This window comes from Theobroma cacao, chromosome 8 (assembly GCF_053813885.1).
Source record: "Theobroma cacao isolate CCN51 chromosome 8, ASM5381388v1, whole genome shotgun sequence".
Taxonomy (NCBI): domain Eukaryota; kingdom Viridiplantae; phylum Streptophyta; class Magnoliopsida; order Malvales; family Malvaceae; genus Theobroma; species Theobroma cacao.
Window position 1 is genome coordinate 7,957,427 of NC_142646.1, and position 19,931 is coordinate 7,977,357.

The following is a 19,931-nucleotide window of genomic DNA, read 5'->3' on the forward strand; positions in this document are numbered from 1 at the left end:
ATAGGTGCTTATTTGATAGATATCCCAAAATAAGTTTTGATTACTATTTTATAATCCTGTGAGCAAAAGTTTTCGTAAGAAGAAATGTACGTTTTTTGAAGAGGATTATAAAGCAGAACTAATATGGTTCTTGAAAGATGTGATATGTGAGAATAATGAAGACAATTTTATGACTCCTATTGAGCCTACACAATCACAAAGAACCTTGACGTAGTAAAAGAGAAACTAAACTTGTGATTAAAGATACTTTATTAAATGAAATTTATCAAATAAAACCGTTTGAATCAAATGATGATTCTTTTACATATGAAGAGGCTATGAATAATAAAGATAATATTCAATGACAAATGCCCATGGACTCAATGTATTCCAATAGAACATAAACGAGGATAATGAGGATTGGATGAATGACACATTGTTAAGGAAAACAAACTAACTTATACAAATGCTGTAGGCATATTAAACATGTATACAGGAACTTAAAATGATTATTCAGAAAAAAAAAATATCATGATTCCTTTAAAGAAAAACCATTACGTTCTTAAAACAATTTTACCATCTTAAATATAAAAATGTTTATAAATCTAAAATACATTTATATGTATCGTTACAACAATTTTTAAAGGCAACATTATAAGTACTGATCTAATTATTTAAAGACGAGATCCTGCAAAAAATAGTGAATCATACTATTAGCATGTGGGTAGTCCAATCAATAAAAAAAATGTATGCATCTCTAACTTAAAAAATTAAATTTAAATATCTTTTAATAAAATATATCTTATAAAAAAATACCATGTTTTATAAAAATAAAATAAAAAGATTATGAGATTTTAGAGAAGAAGAGTATCAAAAGGAGACAAAGGCCACGTGAGTCATGCTGAGCCACTTTTTGTGCAGAAAATGGACGAGCAGTGATGATGTTATTATATATCAGATGAATTAACATAATTTGGCTGTACCTACTGATGTATATGGAGATGGGACTCCATTTTTATCACCCAAGCAAGTGTTGAGTGTATTATCAACTTCTGAATTTACCTTTTCGTAAGGCATAAATTATTGGAATAAACAAATGACTCTACGTTAATTAAGATTGGAACAACACATGTATGACCTGTCATGTCATGTCATGTCAACCAATTAGGCTAGCATATCTTCTCCCGCCTTCTCGTGTGTTAACAAATTAAACAAAAGATATCTCTTCCACCTCACTTTGCTCTTTTATTATCTTCCAATCCATCCTTGTGTGCTTTCATATTGATTCGTATCATTTTTTCTTCTTCTTTCTTTACATTTATACATAAATATATATAATCTAGCCAGCTCTATATATATATATATATAGAGCCAAAAGAAAAGAAAGCACGAAAACACAAAACCCTTTGTTCCTATTTCCATGGCGATTTGGTGGACAAGATCTTCAAGAACTATCGCCAACCACATCAGGAAATGCATGAATAAAGGTTTCATGGGGGGCGCTGTCGTTAAGCAAAGTTCTTGGAGCTCTACCGTGCAAAGTTGTAGTCTGTCGTCCTTGAGCAGTCACCGGCTTGTTCCTCAGAACTGTAGTTATCTGCATTCATTGCCATGCAACAGGGCTACCCTTTTCTCTCTTCAGCGTTTCAAGTCCACCGTAGCTGAAGGGCAGCTTGATTCGTTTTTCTCTAGCGATAGTGATGATGAACAGGTAACTCTCTTGGCCTGCCTTTTTTTTATTTGCCTTTCTGTGTTTGCATGCGAGTGTGTCTTTTTATTTTTAGTCGGAATTGTACACACCAATTCCACTCGTTGAATCCTTCAAAACAAAATTCCACTGGTGAACTTGTGGTCTAACCATTCGGATAGAAAAACCATCAAAAGGTTTGCTAAGAACATAATTAACTAGCAACACCAACGTAACCAAATTCTAAAAATATGACTAATTTGATTCTTAAAAGTTCTGTTGCTACTCACACACACACAAAAAAAATTATTATAGTCAATTTGGATAGAATAGGCGTAACCCTTTTATATGTATATTGCAACAAAAAAAATACACCTTTTTGTATTTTATGTTGGAGAAAGTAGTCTTATTAAATTATAAGTTAAACGTACTCCAAAAAAAAAATAATAAGTTGAAGGAGAGAAGATATCTATGCAAGTAGTACATAATAAATTAATTTTTAACGTTATTTGGAAGGAGACTAATCAATACAGAAGTAGCTTAGTAGATCAAATCCCAAAGATAATAATAACCTTTGATGAATAATAATAACTTTTGATGAAAAATGTCTAATAATTTAAAACTCAAGGTTAATAACTTTTAATGAATAATAATGACCTTTTGGTGAATAGTGATGAGTGATGACTAGTTATAAATTTATTTATAAATAAGTATTTAAAGTCAAAATTAAATCATTCAAAAAAATTTTTCTTTTTCTATCTTTCTCTTTGAATCAAATTCTTTTTTTTCCCTAAAATTTTAATAAAAAATTTCAAATTTACTATAATATTTTTAGTGCTTTTGTCAAATCTTAGAGATGTATATATATATATAGTCAATAATCCTATCACTATATGATAAGGACATAATTATCTTAAAGACAATATAAGATTCTAAGTTATACGCATCAAAACACATAAAACCTCTAGATTATATTATTCAAATTATATATAAAGAACATATTAAAATTAGTTACTTATGGCTATGGATGTAAAATATTTTTCTTTTTAAACTTTAAGTTAAAAATTGAAGTGATTATTAAGTAGAAAATTCATACACCTAACTATCCATTGAGAATAAATGCACTGGTCGATGTAGATGAAAGCATGTTATAGGTACACTAACACGTGAAATGCAAGCAAATAATCGAAGTTGATATTGCCCCACGTGCAAGGGGCGTGAGCCAGCGTGTAATCTGCCGAGGATTTGCTTCGTATCTTTTTTTAAAATTCTTTTCTTCAAACTTAAAAGAAGAAAAACACAATACTCACGCCTATTTGCTTATCCCAAACAAATTGTTTACAGTGAAAGTTTTAAAATTTATAAACAAATCTACGTTATTCATACATATTTTTTTAACGGATTATATCATTAATTTATTATCACATTTTATGAACTAAGTTTCCAAAAAGAAAGAAAAGAAAAAAACAAAACCAAACCTGTGAAACGTGCATGCATGCGTGCATCAAGAAGGAAGCAATCGTTTTCTCACATATGTATTTCTTTTATTAAATAGTTTTAATCATCATTTATATTTTTAGAATGTACAAATAGCTTAGGAAAGTTATAAATTATACTTTCAATAATATATTAAAAAATAAATAAATCGAAAAGTAATTGGAACTAACAAACAAGAACAACGTTATCGAAATAGCTTGAGCAATCGAGATTGTCTCAAAAAAGGAAAAGGCGACAAATTGAGGCGAAAGACGTTTCACAGTTGAAGTGGTGGGGACCAAATCAGAAAGGGTGTGGCTTTAGTGTCTTGGTTGATGAATCATGAATGATTCAATGTCCACTTCCCCACTCTTGTTTCTTCTACCACATCAATCCATCATCCTTATCTGCTTCACAATTCTTATCCACAAATTGCACTCATTATTATTACATCAATATTGCAATGGCCCTCTCTCACCATATTCTCCTCACTTTCAAAATTCCTTGTTCAAATATTATCAAAGCCAACAATTTGAATTTTAGACATATCATATGCCACAAATGAATAAAACAAACGTCACCAACCCATTATTTATTCAATTAATTACTTCAATCGTTGGTATATATATTCTTTCTTAAATGAATTATTTTCAATTTTTTTAAATAAAAAAATTAAATGAGAAAGTGTCCAAGCCTTTAAAAAATAAATTTAACTTAAATTAAATTTACTATTAAAACTTTTTAAAAATATATTATTTATATGTTAACATTTTTAAATATATTCCGCAATTAAAATTAAATATTAATAATTTTCATTAATAAAATAAAATTTTGAGCCCTTAAGGTGAGTCCGAGCCTAAAACCGGATCGATCTATACTGCCTAATACAAGCCACATACAAGGTAAGCAACAAATAAAATTCAAATAAAAGAAAGCAAAGTACAAAAGTGACGATGAAAACAATAGATTAAGTTGAGTTGAGAAAATAGTTAAGAATTACATGCATTAAAAAAAGGAAAAAATAAAATTAACAAAAAAATTTGTTTTTATTATTTATCTTTTGTTTGATTGATATTTTTATTTTTAATTTTTGTAAAAACACTGAATACAAAAAGTAAAAAATGAAAAATGAAAAAAAATCAAAGATAAATATAAACATCCACTAAACGAGCTTATTAAACTAGCTACAAAATAAAGATAACCTTATATAAGTATAATATAGTAGTATTTCTACAAGATAATATTAGAATTAAAGGGTTACGGAGAGACTTTAGCATATTGTCAATGAAATTCGTTACCGAAAATTGCCTACAATCAATAGTATAGATAAGTTCAAGTGAATGTTAATTGTAAAAGTTAAATGTGTTGGCACGGCAGTCACTGGACTTTCCTGGAGGCAAAGTTACATATACTTCGGAAATGAATTTCATCTCAGAATCTTCACACAAGAGAATACCTTGCTATCGGGTCCTGGATGATGATGGAGAGATAATAAATATGAACAGTGATTTGCAACAGGTTCGTTCTTTCTTTCTTTCTTTTTACTTACAAAACTCAAAATATCACGAAATTAAAAGGAAATAAAATAATATAACAGGTAAGCAAGGAAGTTGCAGTAAAAATGTACAGTGACATGGTGACTCTACAAATAATGGACAACATATTCTATGAAGCACAAAGGCAGGGAAGAATATCCTTCTACATGACCTCAGCTGGTGAAGAAGCAATTAACATAGCATCTGCAGCTGCTCTTGGTGAAGAAGACATTATCTTGCCACAGGTTAAACACTAGAGACTTTCAACTTCCAAGTTAAGCTACACTATTATATTATATATATCATTGCAGACAAAAATTACTCCATTTCTCATTTTCCCAAACTCAAATAAAAAACCTAATTAATTTTGGGGGTGATTTGCTTAGTCTGATGTCACTGTTTTAGATGTTGTGTATTCTTTTAAGCCTTAAGGATTTACAGAGTAAGAAAAACAGAGAGAATGTTTTTTGTTATCATTTTGACTTTTGAGATTTTAAGAGCTACACAATTTCATGGGTCACATAATGGAAGTATATTTGACAAAGGATGATATAAAACAGAGGAAGAAAAAGAACTAATGCATTGTTCAATTAATGTCATCCCAGTACCGTGAGCCCGGAGTTTTGTTATGGCGTGGCTTCACACTGCAAGAATTCGCCAACCAGTGCTTTGGTAACAAGGCTGATCATGGAAAAGGCCGGCAGATGCCAATTCATTATGGGTCTAAAGAGCACAATTTCTTCACCATTTCATCCCCTATTGGGTAAGACTTCTAGACCCCATATTAAACTGCTACAATTTGTTTGTGCTGCATAAATTGTCCTCAACTATAATCTTAATTTAAAAAAAAAAAATTTCATGTCATGATTTGCAGGACACAACTTCCTCAAGCTGCTGGCATTGCTTATTCTCTTAAGATGGATAACAAAAAAGCATGTGCAGTATCATACATTGGAGATGGTGGCACCAGCGAAGTAAATATACAACAATCTCATACTAGTCACTACATTTTCCAGGAAATCGGATTTTACTTGCTTACTTACTCATAATTTGACTCTTTTTTTTTTTTTTTTTGCAGGGAGATTTTCATGCTGGTTTGAACTTTGCAGCAGTTATGGAAGCCCCTGTCATATTTTTCTGTCGCAACAATGGCTGGGCAATCAGTACACATGTATCAGAACAGTTTCGAAGTACATTTTCTTTCCTCATTCTTTTCTAAAAGAGAGCTCCTCTGCCGTTTCCAGCCTTTGAAACTCATGTAGAATTCATTGTCTTTGGCAGGTGATGGCATTGTTGTAAAGGGTCAAGGGTATGGAATTAGAAGCATCAGGGTGGATGGTAATGATGCTCTTGCTGTTTACAGTGCAGTTTCTGCAGCTCGTGAAATGGCTATAAATGAACAGAGACCAATCCTTGTTGAGGTGAGGTCTCACCAGCCATATGACAAAGTGGCAAAAACCTTGCCAATTCAAATCTTTTCCAATGCTAAGGAATTTGTTGGAGTAATTTATTCTGTGTTTAAACTTGGATGTTACTTTCAGGCCCTTACATACAGAATAGGACACCATTCCACGTCTGATGATTCCACCAAGTATCGAGCGCTTGATGAAATTGACTACTGGAAATTGGCTAGAAACCCTGTCAACAGATTTAGATGTTGGGTTCAAAGTAATGGTTGGTGGAGTGAACAACAAGAAACTGAGCTTCGAAAGAGTATCAGGAAACAGGTGAGCACTGCCAAAAAAAAAAAACAAGTCTATTTTTTGCTTATAATAATCAAGATTGATTGCCAGACTTTGGATTATTGTTATTTTTCTAAAACATTGGAAACTTCCTGCAGTTATTACAAGCAATTCAGGTGGCAGAGAAAACAGAGAAGCCTCCACTTACAGAGTTATTCTCTGATGTCTATGATCATCTACCATCTAACCTTCAGGAACAAGAGAAACAACTGAGAGAAACTATCAGCAGACATCCAAAAGACTACCCTTCTGATGTTTCTGTCTAGATTTTCTTCACCTTATTAAAGGAGGGGGGGGGAGACACTAAGGTTGTTTTCTCAATGTATGAGGGGTGAAGCTGTAAAATTTCCATCTCAATTCTCAAGACTGCTATGTGTACAAGTATTGTGACGATGTCAATGAAGCATTATCCAGGTTTAATGCATGTGCTTTTGGCATTTCTTTGAGCAAGGATCCTGAAGGCTTTTCATCTTAAGGAGACGTACCAGAATCAAAGCACTATCTAATGGTTGGTAATTGCAGAAAACCCCTGGAATTCGTATTGAGAACTGCGGAAATTTTGCATAAATTCGTGTTGGCTACCCAAGCGTGCAGTTTTGTCCACTGATGAAACTTATTTAAAAAATATATAAACAAGCAAAGAACATGCTATACCGAGGAATTAACAATAAATGAGGGACAATGTGCATAGAACAAGTTCAATGGTAAGAAGACAAACGATGGTCCAAAGTAGGCAATTTTTATATGTTTTCCTTAACTATTGAAACATTAAAATAAATATAATTGAAATCCAGTTCTAAAACCCGATTATTATCACTTGCTAAGGTAGGTGTTAATTAACACTACACATTCAAACTCAGGGATTAGGATTACATATGTGGTTGTCAATGCATTATAATTTATAAATGTTTTAGTCAAAGAGTTAGATTCAAATTTTCTATTTCCCTCGTAAAGATAAAAATCAAAACTTGTCCAAAACTAACCAAAATTGAATATTCTGTTACGTAATAAGTTACATAATTCAGAAAAAACAAAAGAATATTCTATAGAATTTTCTTGCTATTAATTTTTACCTTTTTTTTTTTACTTAAAATAGAAGTAAAATGTTAAAAACAAGTTGAAAGATAAGTAGTACAAGTATTTGGTCTTAACCTTTCTTTTTGGAGTTAGCCTTTATTACACTGGTAAAAGTTGTATTCTTCCTTGGACTAATATATAAAGCATGGTTATTCTTTTTACTATTTACTTCTAAAAAAAATTACTCAAAAGTAAAAGTAAATGATAGAAAGAAAAGGTAATTATAATTAAAAAAATGAAAAAAAATAATTAAAACGCAGTACTAGTTCTAATATAGTTGTCTATATGAAAATAAAAATCATGTATTTTATCCTCCAAAAGCTTATTTTTAATATTCTGAAAGTAAAAAAGGCAAATAAAACTAATAAGAAACCTAAGTCGACATGCATACACGGTATACCAACTTATTTTTAATATTCTGAAAGTAAAAAAGGCAAATAAAACTAACAAGAAACCTAAGTCGACATGCATATACGGTATACCAACTTATTATCATATTACCAATCTTTAAAATGTTTATCAAATATGTAATAAATCCTCGACATCATATATCTATTATTTTTTCTTCTTCTTTAAGAACGTTTGCCTCCTTTGATCCTTTCCTCCTTGTTGTATTACAAAAACTAAATTTTACAACTAATTAAAAATTCCTTTGATTAAATTATTTTATTTTATTTATTATTATTATTATTATTATTATTATTTGTTCAATGAAAGATTAGATTTTATTAATTATCATGAAATTGACGATACATTATATTGACTTAGTCAAGTAACAAGGAAGAGAGAACGCCAGTGTGGTCAAGCATCTCACAACACACCTAAGGAACACATTACAAAAATCCAAATCACCGCATTACGAAGGACCATAACGAAAACAGGATATCCACTATTGATCCTTCCCACATTTACACCTAAATAGATCATACAACATATTAAATAGATATTAAAAACCGCAAAGCATACACTTGTTAACAAGTAAGCCCTTCCATAGTTAGCAGTTCATAACTATAAGCCATTATCAAACCAGAAGTATCACACTCCACACATACACAAAATAACGCAGTCATTCAACAATGCCACTCAGAAATCTCATACTCCTTCAACTGGAAACACACTAAGGCACAGCCATCCAACCCCAAACATCAACCATTGCACAAATAAGACTGAAACGTGGTCTGGCGTACTCTACACACCTAGCACATCATAATAACACCATTATCAACAGATAGATATCAGAAAGGGAATGGTTGGTGAAAACAAAGAGAGGGGAATTGTGGAAACTTCATAGGGATGTGGAAAGAGAATGGCATCAGAAATTGAGGGTGAAGTGGCATGTGGAGGGTGATAGGAATACTAGTTCTTTCTACTCAATGGCATCCTCTAGAAGATCAAACTTCATCCCTGTATTAAAATGGAGGATCAAATTATTGAGGAACCCCAACTGATCAAGGAGAAGATTGCATATTACTTTGAGATGATTTGTAAGGAAGATAGAGTGGCTGGAGTTAGAAAGATGAGAGGTAATTTTAAAGTCATTGAGAAAGGTAAAGCAAAGGAGTTGGAACAAGAGTTTATAGAGGTAGAGCTATGGGAAGCCATTGATTCGTGTGATAGGAATAAAGCACCGGGACGGGATGGATTCAACCTTAATTTTTTCAAGAAACAATAGCAAGTGATTAAGGAGTTAATGAGCTTCATGGTTAAATTTTTTGAGACTGAGAATATTGACGGATATGTAAATGCCACTTTTATCACCCTTTATCTCCAAATGAAGTTCCCCAAAATCCATTAGGGACTATTAGGCTATCAGTCTAGTTGAGAGTATTTACAAGATCATTGCTAAGGTACTAGCTAATAGACTGAGGAAGGTCATAGGAGAGGGAATGAATTACACTGATTTACTGTACACTAAAAAGTTGCCAAAAAACCCTTTGACTTTCTTAACAATGGGATGGCCATGATACATTACTAGATGCCAAACTTGGTCTATGGAATTGAATTAACTAATTTAATAAAAATTATAATTCAAGTCCATTGCCAATATATTAGGAACCTAATGGGTCACACACAATAAGTTGCATTATGAATTAAATTATGAGTGTGATGATTTAGGTTGGACTTAAATCATACACTAGGTTTTAACTTCTAAAGACTTAATTAAAATAGTTTAAGTAAGTATATGTAGAAAATTTTAAGCTAAACTAATTCCAGAGAAATTTGAAGAAAGCTTGAAGAACAAAGAGGAAAACGAAAATAAGGATGAAGACATCAAATCTGAGAATCACAATCCACTCACAATAACAGTTACTTTACAAGTATTTATAATCACCTAAAACCATTCAATCCTTTGATTCAGCCTTGGAAGACTTAATCTGAGAGGATTTTTCTAGACACAAACAACTTGTCTTTGTTTTTTGTGTTGTGGTAACAGTAACTAAACCACCCAACACACTACCTAGTAAACGTGGCTATTAAGCCTACAACAAAAGACTCAAATGACACATACATCCTCTTTTACTATGTTAATTACAAGAGTTTAAAAACAACAGGACTCGTTAGTATTTAGTAAATCAGCGGCAAACTAAAAACGATCCCGTGTTGAGAATCTTCTTCAACCTTCAATTTCTAGCTGGTTCTAGCCACATATTTAACCAGATTGGGAATCAGTACTTCAACATAGCCCCATGATTCATAATTTGGTGAACTCCAAGACACGATCTGAGATGCTCAAACCTTTCTCTTCCCAAGCTCTTGGTAAAAATGTCAACCAACTAGTTTTTAGTCTTGTAGTGTTTCAACTCAACTTCATTCTCTTTTACAACTTCTCCAAGGCATGATATTTGACCCTGATATGTTTAGTTCTCCCATATTGAACTGGATTTATAGCAATTGAAATAGCAGACAAATTGTCAACACATATCAGAGTGCCTTAACTTTGTTCAAATCCTAAATCCAACAACACTTTCCTCAACCACAATGCATGATTTGCAGCTGCAACACAAGCAATGTATTCTGCTTCACCATGGACTGAGCTACAACCTGTTCCTTTCTGAAATTCAGAGCAAAAATAGCACTCCCAAAAGAAAAACAAAATCCTTCTGTTATTTTAGAATCATCCAATGACCCCACCCTATCACTATCATAATAGCCTATAAGATTACCACTGTCTTGTTTAACATAAGTCAAGCCAAAGTTTAGAGTTCCTTTGAGATACCTTAGAATCTGTTTGGCAGCTGTGAAGTGTATTTGTGAAGGTTCTTGCATAAACCTTGACAACAAACAGATTGCAAACGTTATGTCTGGCCTAGTAGCAGACAAGTATAGGAGAGATCCAATAATGCTTCTGTAAATCTGTGCATTGGCCTTGGTAGAACCATTTTCTTTGCCAAACTTAGCTCCAATAATGATAGGAGTGCTTACCACCTTAAACAAGCTCATATTGAACCTTTTCAACAGGTCCTTAACATACTTAGCTTGATGCAAGAAAATCTGTCCTGTAGCTTGTTGCACTTCCATCCCCAAAATATAGCTCATCTCCTTCAAGTCAGTTATTTCAAATTCCTTCATCATCTGAATTTTAAAATCAGCTAGGTAACTACTTTCAAGACCAGTAAGTAGTAAGTCATCTACATAAAAAGCCACAACAAATAAGACTTTCCCATCTAATTTCTTCACATATAAAGTGGACTCATTGATACTTTTTTGAAGTCTTTGGTCTTTGAAATACTTGTCCACCCTGTCATACCAGGCTCTATGAGCTTGTTTTAGGCTATATAGGGCTTTTATCAGTTTACAAACCTTACCTTCAGAGTTCTACTATTCATATCCCTCGGTTTGATCTACATAAATGTCTTCAATCAAATAACCATTTAGAAAAGCTGATTTGACATATAGATGAAATAGCTTCCATTCTTCTTTGGTTGATAGTGCTACAAGCATTCTTATTGTGTTGAGTCTGGCCACAGGAGCATAAGTTTCCAAGTAATAAGCCCCATAGACCTGAGCATACCCTTTGACCACTAGTCTGGCTTTATACTTATTTATAGAACCATCAAGATTTAATTTGGTTGTATAAATCCGCTTAACTCCAATCACATTTTTGTTAGAAGATTTATCAACTAATGTCCAAGTACCATTCTTGATGATCATTGACATTTCAGCATCCATAGTAGCCTTCCACTTACTGTCTAAAATAGCTTTTTTGAAACTTGTTGGTTCTGAAATAGCCACATTGCATCTACTATAGATATCTTCAAGACTCCTAGTTCCTCTTACCATTTTTTATTTATCTTCAATGTTTGAGTCATCACCAGAACTAACTTGTGTTGATTCTTCATCTAAAGTGATCATTTTCTTCAAGCTATTAGATATTCCTTTTTCCCAATTCCAATACTGTCATTCATCAAATCTGACATTTCTATTGATCTCAATCCTTTTAGCTTCAATATTGTAGATTCTATACTGCTTTGAAACTTCACTATAGCCAACTAATATAGCCACATTAGCCTTGGAGTCAAACTTGGATATTTTCTCATTAAGTATCTTTGAGTAACACAAGCAGCCAGATGTCTTCATGTGTGAAACAGATGGCTTGTATCCAAACCACATTTCAAATGGGGTTTTATGCTCTAATACCCTTATGTATGACCTATTCAAGATGTAATTGGACATATTTACTGACTCAGCCCAAAACTCTTTAAGTAAATGCACTTGGTAAAGTAAGCATCTGCCCATTTCTGCAAGTGTTTTTGTTCTTACTTTCAGCTTTCCCATTCTGCTAAGGGCTGTATGTAACTGTGAGCTGATGTTGAACCCCAAATTCTATCAAAAAGTTCTCGACCTCTTCTAAAGTGTACTCTCTCTCATTGTCACTCCTAAGTGTTTTGATTTGCATACTAGAGTAATCTCAGCATGTGCCTTGAATTTCCTAAACTTTCTCAAGGCCTCAGATTTGAGCTTCATGAAGTATACCCACCAGTATTTAGTCAGGTCATCTATAAATAGGATATGGTACTTACTCCCATCTAGAGATGGTGTTCTCATTGGCCCATAAATGTCAGTGTGAATCAATTCCAGCTTTATAGTAGTCTTTCCCTTACTAACCTTAGGAAATGGCATTTTAGTCTGTTTTCCAAATTGACAAACAGAACACAGTTTATTTGGCTTAGTTATCTTGGGCAGACCTTTCACTAACTCATTTGAAGCCATAACTGTCAGTGAATTATAATTCACATGACCCAATCTGTTGTGCCATATTTAAGATAAATCATATTCATTATACAAGGCTATGTAGGAAGATTTAGCCAAGTTCACAAGATAACAGTTATTTTTCATCTCAATAGTGAACATTTCATCTCCACAAGGATCAAACACTGTACAATAGTTTTCTTTGAACAATAAAGCATACTTATCTCTAGCTAATTGTCCAACTCTAAGCAAGTTGTGATTTGTTTCAGGAACATAATGCACATTGTGAATGATTTTCAAACCAAATTCAATCTCTACAATCACTGTCCCTACTCCAAGTATTTTCATAAATTCACCATTTCCTATTTTCACTTTAGAACTGTAATTGGTATCTAACTAGGAGAATAAATTTCTGTTACTTGTCAAGTGATGAGAGCAAGCACTATCCAATAACCAGATGCTTGATTTGGTAGAATCTTCACCCATTTTAGCCATGAACAGAACCTCTTCACTCTCCTCAGTTTGCTCAGCTACATCAGCTTGATCATTTGTTACTAACTTCTTGGCCTTGCACACTTTTTCTACATGACCCATTTGTTGACAGGCCTTGCACTTGACATTTGGCGTGTACCAATAGTATTTTGCTATGTGATTTCTTTTTTTACAATTGGGACAATGAGGGTACTTGTCAGTTGCTTTACCCTTCTTTCCCTTTTCAACTTTGCTACATTTTCCATCATTATTCTTTGAGCTATTTCCTTTCACTTTCAAGCCCTTTGTTCTTGCCACTAAGGCACTCTCAACAAAGTTTTCACCTTTAAGCGCTCTTCTCTGCTCCTGGGCTAATAAAGCATTGATGAACTCATTAGCAGAAATCCTAGTCAAGTCCTTTGAGTCTTCAAGGGAGGAGATCTTTGCTTCAAATCTCTCAAAAATGCGGACTAGGATTTTGTTAACAATTATTTTGTCACTGACTTCCTCTCCAAGTTGTCTGAGTTGATTCACAAGCTTTAAGAGCTGGTCAGTATAGTCTTGAATGTCTTCATGTTCCTTCATTTTCATCAGCTCAAACTGTCTTGAGATATTCAACACTTGCATAGATCTTGTTCCATCACTGTCGTGATACTCTTCCTTCAAATTATCCCAGACCTTTTTCGAATCCTCATAGTTCATTATTTTTGTAAAAATTATTTCTAAAATAGCTGATTAAGGGTAGATAAGGGCTTTATATTGCTTAGCCATTTCTTCACTGTGTTGCTTGATTTGGGCTAAAGTAGGATTGACATGCCTTTGTACTGGTATCTCACCAGACTCTATCACATCCCCCAAGTCAAAAGCCTTAAGATAGGAGCACATTTTGACTGCCCAAAAAATATAATTATCACCAAAGAAGATCGGAGGAGCAGCTGCACCGAAACCGGTTGTAGCCATTGGGTTGAATCAAGAAAATCAATTGAAGACTTTGCAAAAGATTTTGATCACATGTCCTCTAAGAAATGATGCTTTGATACCATGTAGAAGATTTTAAGCTAAACTAATTCTGGAGAAATTTGAAGAAAGCTTGAAGAACAAAGAAGAAAATGAAAACAAGGATGAAGACATCAAATCTGAGAATCACAAGTATTTATAATCACCTAAACCATTCAATCCTTTGATTCAGCCTTGGAAGACTTAATCTAAGAGGATTTTTCTAGACACAAACAACGTGCCTTTGTTTCCTGTGTTGTGGTAACTGTAACTAAACCACCTAGTACACTACCCAGTAAACGTGGCTGTTAAGCCTACAACAAAAGACTCAAATGACACATACATCCTATTTTACTATGTTAATTACAAGAGTTTAAAAATGACAGAACTCATTAGTGTTTAGTAAATCAGCATCAAAATAAAAACGATCCCATGTTGGGAATTTTCTTCAACTTTCAATTTTCAGCTAGTTTTAGCCAAATATTTAACCAGATTGGGAATCAATGCTTCAATAGTATAAGGCCAATATTATAATTAGTTATAATATTAAAGCCTTAATTGCAAACAAATAAAGTAAATTGAATTTAATTTTAATTTACAAGGACTTAATTAAAAAAAGTATAATTAAGTGCTGTGTCAATATTATAAGGGGTCATAATATTGAGGCCTTATTTGCAATTGAAGAAATTAATTAACCTAGATATAAATTTCACTTTTCAGCTACTCCTCATAATAATAAGTGAAACACACAAGTGATAACTTAGATCATAGAGTTATCACAAGTTAGGTTTTTTGAGTCGTTAGAAAACTAACAAGAAAGTTTAATCGCACACTTTCTTGGGTGACTTGAAAAATATTTTTTCAACTTTGTGATTTGGCTAGGAGAAGTGTGATTATGTGGAGAGGACAAGTTGTTGTCCACCTTGCTAGCACAAAGGCATAGTTGAGAAAGCTCCCTCTTTGCGAAGGTTCAAGTGCAACCGTGTATGCAACTATAAAAGGCCAAGCATTTGAATGGCTCAAGTTATTTGCTCCCTTTGTGGTGTTCATGGGTTGGATAAGGAAGAGGTACCATCGTGATAGCTACATCACTTAGTAAAGGTAATGTTATTTTTTTAATTACTTCTCTTCTAGTTTTGTTTGTATTAAAACCACTAAGGTGATCCATAGGTGGTAACATGGCATGGTATGTTTAAATTTAATTTTTCATTGCGTATGATAATTGTTATCTTTGAGTTTTATGGCATTCCAACAAAACAAGTGCTCATTATTCACCACAACAAAATGGATTGGCTGAAAGAAAAAAATAGAACTTTGATTAACATGACAAATACTCTGTTATTGAATGCACATCTATCTCATGATTTATAGAGTAAGGCTTTATTAACAACATGTCATATACTAAATAGAGTTCCTTCCAATAGTATTAAGATTTCACCTTATGAATTTTGGAATGGAAGAAAACCAAACTTGAAATATCTTAAAGTGTGGGGTGCTTGGCCTTTTATAAAGTTCCTAAATCATAAAGAACAAATCTTGAACCTAGAGCAACGAAAGGTGTTTTTGTTAGATATGCTCAACATTCTAAAGCATATAGAATTTTAGATTTACAATAAGATGTTATTGTAAAGTCTATACATGTTAAGTTTATTGAAAATAAATTTTTGTATAACTCTAATAATACGTTTGATTGTGAACAAAATGTCTTCATTCCAAGTTGTGACCAAAGTGATATGATTTCTCATGATACATTTAGTAAAAAAAAAGGATGATATTCAAATTGAGCCTAGAAGAAGTCAAAGAGCCAAAAAAAGAAAGCATTTAGATCCAAATTTCGTTTACTCGCAAGCATTAGTATTCCTTGTGGAAGGAAGTGGAACTAAAATGTATAAAAAAATACCTATTTTATTAAATGTTGAAAATGATCCAAAAACATTTAAAAAAACTATGTCTTCAGGGATGTAGCGTTTTGGAAAGAAATAATAAATGATGAAAAGGATTCAACCTTGTCAAACAGAACATGGGTTTTGGTTGATCTTCCTCCTAGATCAAAAACCTATAGGCTATAAATGGGTATTTAGAAGAAAATATAACACAGATGGTTTGGTGCAAACTTTTAAAGCTAGAATAGTTGCTAAAGGTTTCACATAAAAAAAGCATTGATTATTTTGATACTTATGCTCTGGTAGCAAGAATAACATCCATAAGAGTGCTTTTGGCTTTAGCATCTATTTATAAATTACATATACATGAAATGGATGCTAAAACTACCTTCTTAAAATGAGATTTTAATGAAGAAATATATATAAAGCAACTTGAAGGTTTATTACTTCTTGGAAATGAGACAAAGGTTTGTAAACTAATCAAATCTCTTTATGGATTAAAACAACCTCTAATGCAATGGCATGAAAAAGTTTGATAGTATTGTGCTTTTAAATGGATTTATACATAATAATGCAGATAAGTGCATTTACTCTAAATTTACAAAAGACTGTGGTGTAATCATGCGTCTTTATGTAGATGATTTGTTGATATTTGTTACAAATATGCTCGGAATTGTTGAAACCAAGAAATATTTGACTTTAGTTTTCAAAATGAAATATCTCAATAAAGTTAATACAATCTTGGGAATTAAATTTAGAAGAGATAAAAATATGAATTCATTGAATCAATCACATTACATAGAGAAAATTCTTCACAAATTTAATCATTTGGAAATCATAGAGTTTAATACTTCATATTATTCTAGTATAAAATTGACTAAGAATTGTGAAAGAGATGGCACAATTAGAATATGTAAGTGTTATAGGCAACATAATGTATGTTGCACATTGTACCAAACTAGATATAGCCTTTGCCATTGGCAAACTTTCATAGTTTACAAGTAAACCTAGCAAAGATCATTGGAAGGCTATTATTAGAGTACTTGATATTTAAGGAAAACAAAAAATTTAGAAATTTGTTATAGTGGTTTTCCTAATACTTTAGAAGGATTTTCTTATGCTAGTTGGACAACCAACATTAATGAAAATAAATCCACATCAAGATGATTTTTAACTTAAGAGGTAGTGCCATTAGTCAGGCATATAAGAAGCAAATTTGTATTACGCATTAAACAATGGAATCTAAATTTTTAGCATTAACAGTTGCTAAAAAAGAAACGGAATGGCTGAGAAATTTGTCATAAGATATAAAATTGTGGCCATAACCGATGCTAGCCATTTCTATATATTGTGATAGTGAAACTACAATGTGTGTAGCCCACAATAAGATTTATAATAGAAAGTCTAAACACACAAGTCTGTAACAGGCCTACATAAGAGAATTATTATCAAATGACGTTGTAACAACAGTTTATGTTAAATCTTGCAAGAATTTGGCTAATCCACTTACCAGAGCATTACTAAGAGAGGCTGTAAACTCAACATCTAGTGGAATGGGATTAAAACCCTTAACTTAAATCCGTTGGTAATGGAAACCGAATTTTGAGTTAGTAAAACTAACAATAAAAGTTCAATGGGTAACAAGAAGTTAATATATGTTGTTTTATGTATTGAATTTTAATATTAAATAACCTTATTCTAAAATATTCGGTACAGCTGTTACAAGGAGAAGATGAGCAAAAGGCTTTTAATAGAAATGTTAAATGCTTGTAGTAACAAGGACATAATGACAAATTTCACCTATATGAATATTGAAGTAGTGCCGCTTTAAAAAATAGTTAGAAAGATTTACTCTTGTAAATATTCATGAAATCGGGATTAGTACAAGGCCATATAAAGTCCTAAAGCAATTGGCAGAATCTTAAAGCAATTAAATAATGCTATGTGTATAATATTTTTAGTTATGACATATGGAATGTGGTTTAATCCCTGTGATACCAATAACTCTGTCTTAACTTTAAAGTTTCTACACTAATAGATAGTTCAAATCTTCAAGATACTTTATATTATGCATATTATTATTAATATTACAAACTTGTGGAGGATTGTTAGATAGTTTGTAATACTGAAAGTCTTATTCAAATGTGACTGTTCAAGATTAAAACATAACTCTTAAAACAATAGAAGTGTTTTCAACAAACACAACTGTTGAAATACACTGATTAATTGATCAGTGTTTGCAACAGACGCATTTGTTGAAACAACAACAGACACATCTATTGAAATACAATAAACACAACCTATTAGTGTTCATAAAAGAAATTGTATTCCTAAAACATACTTCAACTGTCAAAAAGCATTATACAATAGGCTTGTTGTATCCTGTCTATGAATCCCCATAGTAGGCAATAACTCTTCAAAAAACAATGTGTTATAGCACCTTAAGCCTTCTTTTCTTATACTATTTTTCTAATAGAGAAGCCTCGGATATGTTATGTTAAGGTACTCAGCCAACAACCATTTATCCTACTAAAAGAAAACCCCACTTCCACAACCCACCACCCATCGACATCCTTTGGCTCCTATTAGATTCTCTAATCCCTCTATATCCTTGAGCTTGATGATGTGTCTTTATATGGTAGACATCTTCAAAGGATTAGATGCTAAAGGTATACATCGAAACTTACTGGCTCCATATTTCTCCATGAGGAGTTGTCTTCACAATGCATTCTCCTACAACCCATAATGTAATCACCATTTCCTCAATTGTGCCAAATTTTTATGCAATAAATTTGCAATGTCCAATCCACCAATAACTTTCAATTTACACTCAATTTTCCACCTACCTTTTGCCATCTTTCTCTTCTCTAAGTTCCCGCATATGTAGTTTTTTCATAATTGCTCAAGCTTCTTTATCACCCTTTTTGGTGTTTAAAAAATCGAGAAATAACATATTGGTAATGAGTTGAGCACGGACTAGATGAGTGCGATCCTTTCCTCGAAAGATAAATATTTAATTCCAATACCACATGGCTAATCTATTTTTGATCTTACTAATCACTGGATCCCATGTGCGTAAGCTCTTAGGATTAGCACCAAGTGAAACTCCGAGGTAGGTAAACCACAAGGAACCTACTTTGCATTGAAGAGTCTCACCTATTGTCTCACACATATGGGATGAGGACCCAACCGAATATACAAAGGACTCGAAAAAGTTAATACATAACCCCGATGCCAATTGGAAACACCGAAGTAGTCATCGGATATTTAAAGCCTCTTGCAATCTTTCTTCCACAGAAAAATATAACGTCGTCAGTAAATTGTAAATGTGAAATTCTCATCATCACTATTATAAATATTATAAAAGGAGTACCTCAACCAATATTATAAATAAAAAGAGAGATATAAATATTTAATTAATCACCCACAAATTGATCATGTTGTAAACTATAATTTGAATATCATGTATTGTTTAGGTCGCCTGTGTTTTGGTCTGTTATGCTGGCAAGACTTGTGATAACAACCCAAAATGTAGGGCCTTCTTGTTGTATAGGTTCATGGATCCTTTAATCCATGCTGATCAACGAAGCTTCTAACTTTCAAAAAGGAAATCATGTATTGTTTGGCTACTTACTCATCATCAGTTTTATTTCAACTATTTATTTTCATAAACATGACAAATTTTTATTTAAAAGGTAAAGATGAGATTTTTTATTCGCATGAATAAATTAACAATTCCATGGGTAAGTTGCTATGACAAAACTAATTAATTTATTTTCATGCAAAGTGAAGTAAATAGGTAAATGGAGCAAAAGTGTTAGTGCAAACAACATTCTTTTACATTTTAGAACCCTAATCCATGCTTTTACATACCTCCCATATGTCATTTCCGTGT

The 19,931-nt window shown here is 32.5% G+C and overlaps 1 protein-coding gene across 1 annotated transcript; it reads left to right on the plus strand.

The window, feature by feature from the left end:
• The first annotated feature begins 1,224 nt into the window (after positions 1 to 1,224).
• Positions 1,225 to 6,843, plus strand: LOC18592466 (2-oxoisovalerate dehydrogenase subunit alpha 1, mitochondrial-like). Its single transcript, XM_018126329.2, has 9 exons — positions 1,225 to 1,690; positions 4,520 to 4,660; positions 4,740 to 4,922; positions 5,283 to 5,440; positions 5,552 to 5,651; positions 5,756 to 5,867; positions 5,959 to 6,098; positions 6,219 to 6,404; positions 6,518 to 6,843. The coding sequence occupies exons 1-9, from the start codon at positions 1,400 to 1,402 to the stop codon at positions 6,683 to 6,685; spliced, it is 1,479 nt and encodes a 492-aa protein (XP_017981818.2). The 5' UTR covers positions 1,225 to 1,399; the 3' UTR covers positions 6,686 to 6,843.
• The last annotated feature ends 13,088 nt before the right edge of the window (positions 6,844 to 19,931 follow it).